At 33.2% G+C, this 5182-nt stretch overlaps 1 protein-coding gene across 1 annotated transcript; it reads left to right on the forward strand.

Annotated features, from left to right (window-relative positions):
* Positions 1-438: 438 nt before the first annotated feature.
* Positions 439-3393, forward strand: LOC131859637 (beta-glucosidase 12-like). Its single transcript, XM_059213619.1, has 11 exons — positions 439-845; positions 959-1017; positions 1173-1248; positions 1347-1424; positions 1505-1592; positions 1712-1964; positions 2044-2159; positions 2248-2468; positions 2581-2715; positions 2884-2992; positions 3068-3393. The coding sequence occupies exons 1-11, from the start codon at positions 632-634 to the stop codon at positions 3231-3233; spliced, it is 1515 nt and encodes a 504-aa protein (XP_059069602.1). The 5' UTR covers positions 439-631; the 3' UTR covers positions 3234-3393.
* Positions 3394-5182: the final 1789 nt, after the last annotated feature.

Raw genomic sequence — 5182 nt, forward strand, 5'->3', positions numbered from 1 at the left:
ATTGTTTCATTTCATTTTATTTCCCCACATGCTTAGGCTGTCTCTCTAGAAGGATCAGTCAGACTCGCTAAAAACCCGGTCCTCAGATTTAACTTAAATGTCTTTTCATCACTTTTCAATCGAACTGTGCCATGAATGGAGACTCGTCAATGGTCCTACCACAAATATTCCACTTTATTTTTCACACATTTTACACTGTCAGGCGGGCAATTCGGAAAGCTTTAACGCCGGTGTCGGTGGGCTTTTCCAACAAATATGAATTATGCATTGGCTTAAAACTAATTGAAAATGCATTTACTTTGTTTTTTTCATTTGAAACTCACATAGTAGCATCGTTTGAAGCAGACGGTCAAATATAATTATCTGCTTCTTGTTTTCATCCAAAACCGACTGTCAAATTCAATTATCTGCTTCTTGTTTTCATCCAAAACGAACGGTCAAATTCATATTCAAGCAGATGGGAATCGTTCTTGGGAAACTTCTAATACGAATAGGACTAACACTTGACGATCAAACTTAAATTCTAGCACGAGCGCCTCTTTTCGTTGAATAAAAGAAGCTATCTATGCATCCTAATGGCATATAACTGCATTGCTTTGTATTGGATCTGAAGCGCTAGCAGTTTACTATAATGAATAGTGGAAAGGGATGGAGAGCCTTGGGAGTGGTGTGTATGTGGGGGTTCTTTCTTGTAACAGCTCAGGAAGAGATAAAAGTACTGAGTAGAAGTGGGTTTCCACCTGGATTTATATTCGGTACAGCTTCTGCTTCTTATCAGTATGAAGGAGCTGCTAGGGAAGGAGGAAAAGGCCCAAGCATCTGGGATACTTTCTCCCATATCCCAGGTTAATTTTGACTCTTCTATACATATATTTATCTCCTTTTTCCTATTCTATCTATTGATTTCCTCTCTTGCAATATATGTCCGAAAACTTATTGTAAATGAAATTATGTGCAGGGACAATCGCTGATGGGAGCAATGGGGATGTTGCTGTGGATCAGTACCACCGCTATAAGGTTCTGCCACTGACAAAATTTAATTTATATCATATATGTTTGAGATCCACGATAGATCATGCTCTTTAAGTTTTCCGATTTATGCGATCTGAATGCGTTTACATTTTACTGTCTACATCTTGAACTACAATGAAGATGGGTAATGTAATTTGCAGGAAGATGTGAAAATGATGAAGGATATGGGCATGGATGCATATAGGTTTTCTATTTCCTGGTCAAGGATATTACCGTGTGAGCCACATTTTTAACTTTTTCCGAAGCAAATATACCTAGCTAGCATATAGATTTCTATTTCTTGGTCTCTTAATTCGTTTTTTTTTGGGAGACAGATGGTTCGGTCAAAGGTGGAATTAACAAAGTTGGAGTGGCCTACTACAACAATCTCATTAATGAACTCTTAAAACATGGTAAAATCTCTATCGTTTGCTGGTATTGATGTAGATATTACCGTAATACTGATAGGGATATAACCAGCTCTTGTTTTCAGATATCAAACCTTTCGTGACCCTGTTCCATTGGGACCTTCCGCAACCTCTGGAGGATAACTATGGAGGCTTTCTTAGCGAAAATATCGTGTACGTAACCCTTCTAAATCATTATTATCTTATGCATCTATGCCCTTATAGTATACACATTGATTTAATTCAATACCCATTTTCTGTGAATAAGGATACCTGCTTTTTGATGTATGCAGGAAAGATTTTGAAGCTTACGCTGAACTGTGCTTTCAAGAGTTTGGCGATCGAGTGAAGCACTGGATTACATTAAACGAACCTTATTCCTACGCATATGCAGGATATGACGTTGGGCTAATCGCACCGGGCCGCCATTCCTCTTCTAATGGAAGTTCAAGCACAGGAAATTCGGCAACAGAGCCATATATTGTGGGGCATAATCTTCTCCTTTCTCATGCAGCTGCTGTGCGTGTATATAAGAGCAAGTATCAGGTTACCCACCTTTTTCCCCCACTTTTTTTTTGTTCTGCATACAACGGTTAGAATGCCAATGTACCATTTTTTTGTGTAGGCGGCACAGAAGGGATTGATCGGAATTACAATAGTGAGCCACTGGTTTCTTCCCTATTCAAAATCACATTCTGACCACAAAGCCGCCCAAAGGGCCATAGATTTTATGTTTGGTTGGTAAGTAAACGATCTTCTGAAAGCAGTATACTAATGCCCATTTAAGTTACCCGTTCATATGAATTTGATTGGCTCGGCAAATTTACAGGTATATGGATCCAATTACAAAAGGGAGATACCCCACAGCCATGAGACAGCTTGTTGGCGAGCGGTTACCCAAATTTACTGTCCGTCAATCTACCATTGTGAAAGGTTCATTTGATTTTCTGGGCTTAAATTATTACACAGCTCTCTACGCTGCTGATGTTTTAACGCCACCCAATCCCCTTAACGCGAGCTATACATTGGACTCTCAATCTAATCTAACAGGTACACATTTATTGATTTCTTTTACCAAAGGGCATGAATTGAGCTGTTCTGGCAATATTTTATTAAAAAAGAAATTAACCTCTGACATGGGTTGCTATCGAAATGTCATCAGCTGCGAGAAATGGTATGCTCATCGGACCACAGGCAGGATCGAGTTGGCTTCACGTGTATCCGCGTGGTATACAAGAGCTGTTGAAGTATATTAAACGCAGATATGACAATCCCCTCATTTTCATCACGGAAAATGGTGAGACATTTTGTAGTGAGTTGGACTCTCACAAAAGCTATTTTTGACGATGATAAAAAAATTATTGCACAGGTCCTTCAAAATTTTGGTTATCCTTATATATATAGTTCAATAAATCTTTTTTTTTTTTTCCAAATTAACAAATTTGAGTATATTTTAATTTTATAGGTATTGATGAAAAAAATGATGATACATTGTCATTGGCACAATCTCTTAATGATACTTGGCGAATTAATTATCACTCAAAGCATTTATCACTTGTTCAACGAGCAATAAGGTATGTCATAATATATTTGTAATTTATTTTTTTATATTTTAATATTATACTAAAATATTGATGGTTGAATAACAGGGTTGGATCTAACATACAAGGTTACTTTGCATGGTCTTTGTTAGACAACTTCGAGTGGGTAAATGGCTATACAGTTCGATTTGGTCTTCATTACATAGATTATAAGAATAACTTAATTCGATATCCAAAAGCATCTGTTTATTGGTTTCAAAAATTCTTGAAATAAATAAATTATAAAATGCATTGTGTATCAACAATAAGAGCTATACTACAACTTTAATCCTTACCAAGCATTGCAAGGATAGTATGAAAAAGTCACAATGTATGTGGTTTTCTATAGAGAGTTTTCTTTTCACTAAGTTGTTCAATCATGGCTTCAATTTACAAAATACAAGAAAATAAAAAAATATATTATCTATTTCATAATCTTTTCTATTCAATTAAGATTTCCATTAAATTCAAGATTGGATGACAATGAATTTCAATATGCACCATTAACTAACTATATCATAATCTAGTAATCTATCTTTTATTCATTTGTAAAAAAAAAGACCATATTAGAAGGTTTTAGAAAAATCTTGTCAAAGATGAAAAATAATTTTTGTAGTACCCAAGAAATGATGAGCCAAGAAGCTTCTGTTGAAAAAATTATAATGTCCATCTACAAGTTGGGCTTTGAATTAAACACACAATTGAACGGATTCATAAATTCAAGTTAGTTTAATTTTTGTGGATTCAATATGTGAAATCTACTAATTTATATTTCCATGAATAATACCAACTAATAGTCAAATCCTATATATATATATATATATATATATATATATATATATATATATATATATATATATATATATATATATATATATATATATATATATATATATATATATATATATATATATATATATATATATATTTGCTATACTAATATATTTATGCTAATAAAATAATGAATGAAAAAAGCAAGGTACATGAATTTTTTTCCTAAACTTATCTTAAGAGATAGTATAGTGAAAATTTTAAATCCTTAAAATTATAGAAGGAAGACCCAAATATAGAACATTAAAAAAGAGATACTATAATCAATGTGCTATGGTGAAAATCCTTTTGGGAGAAAAATTACACCTTTGAAAACATTTGGGAGTGGTGTTGAACCTAGAATTTTTGTTCCGCATAAAAATATTTTTTTATGTCCCATTGTTTGAAAAGTATGTTCTTCATATACTAAACATTAGAAGAAAGGTTGATAGATCTTTGCTAACATTATCCCATATGTCAAAACCATATACGAGTAAAAGAATATATCAATAGTTTTAAATTAATCATTTGTATTCAATAGGCCAATAGACACATAGCTCACTACCTTCATCAAATCTATTTGAAAAATTATCTAAAATTTCATCTTCCTCCAAAATCATTCTCTTATCCAATTTTTCTGAGAAGCAAAAGAAATAAAAGAGAAGTCTTCTTCATCACTATCATTCTTGTCACTATCAACCATGGATGATTGCCTTCATTGAAACCAAGTTATTTCTCTAGGTTCAAATTTTCTTAGAAGTCACCAACCTATATGTACATGGAGATACCTTAAATTTTTGGAGAACAAAAATGTACTCATACTTCATGCTTAATCCCTAATGAAGTCACCAAAAACTATTGGTAAATATTTTTATCATAGAAAAAGTCACTTTACTATCCCAAAAGATAGCAAAAAAATACTAAAAAATGGGGAATATGTTGAAAAATTGAGTTGTGTTGCTTGTGTTATCATTGATGTTAAACTTGTCCTGTGTTGGACATAGTTTGCGTTATATGTGATTGTATGTTGAGGTAAAAAAAGTGAAGAGGAAGCTAGAGTTATTTAGTGGTGTAGATGTAGTATATGGTTTATAAATGAGTATTTAGATGTTGTTATGTTGTTTGGTGGTGATGTTAAGTGAGTATGAGATGTTTTTAGAAGGCTACTACAGTGGAAGTTACAATATGCAAGAAATAGTATTTAATGTCCTTATGGAAGAATTCTATTGATTCCTCAAGTTCTTGATGATTGTGGTTTGCATTTTTGGCTATAATGTTTATATCTTATAGATTTCACACTATCATGTTTTCAAGTCCTCAGTTTCTCAAATATTGAAGTTTGTTGTGGTAGTTTGCTGATAGTGAGGTTGCATG

Source organism: Cryptomeria japonica, chromosome 10 (genome assembly GCF_030272615.1).
Source record: "Cryptomeria japonica chromosome 10, Sugi_1.0, whole genome shotgun sequence".
NCBI lineage: Eukaryota > Viridiplantae > Streptophyta > Pinopsida > Cupressales > Cupressaceae > Cryptomeria > Cryptomeria japonica.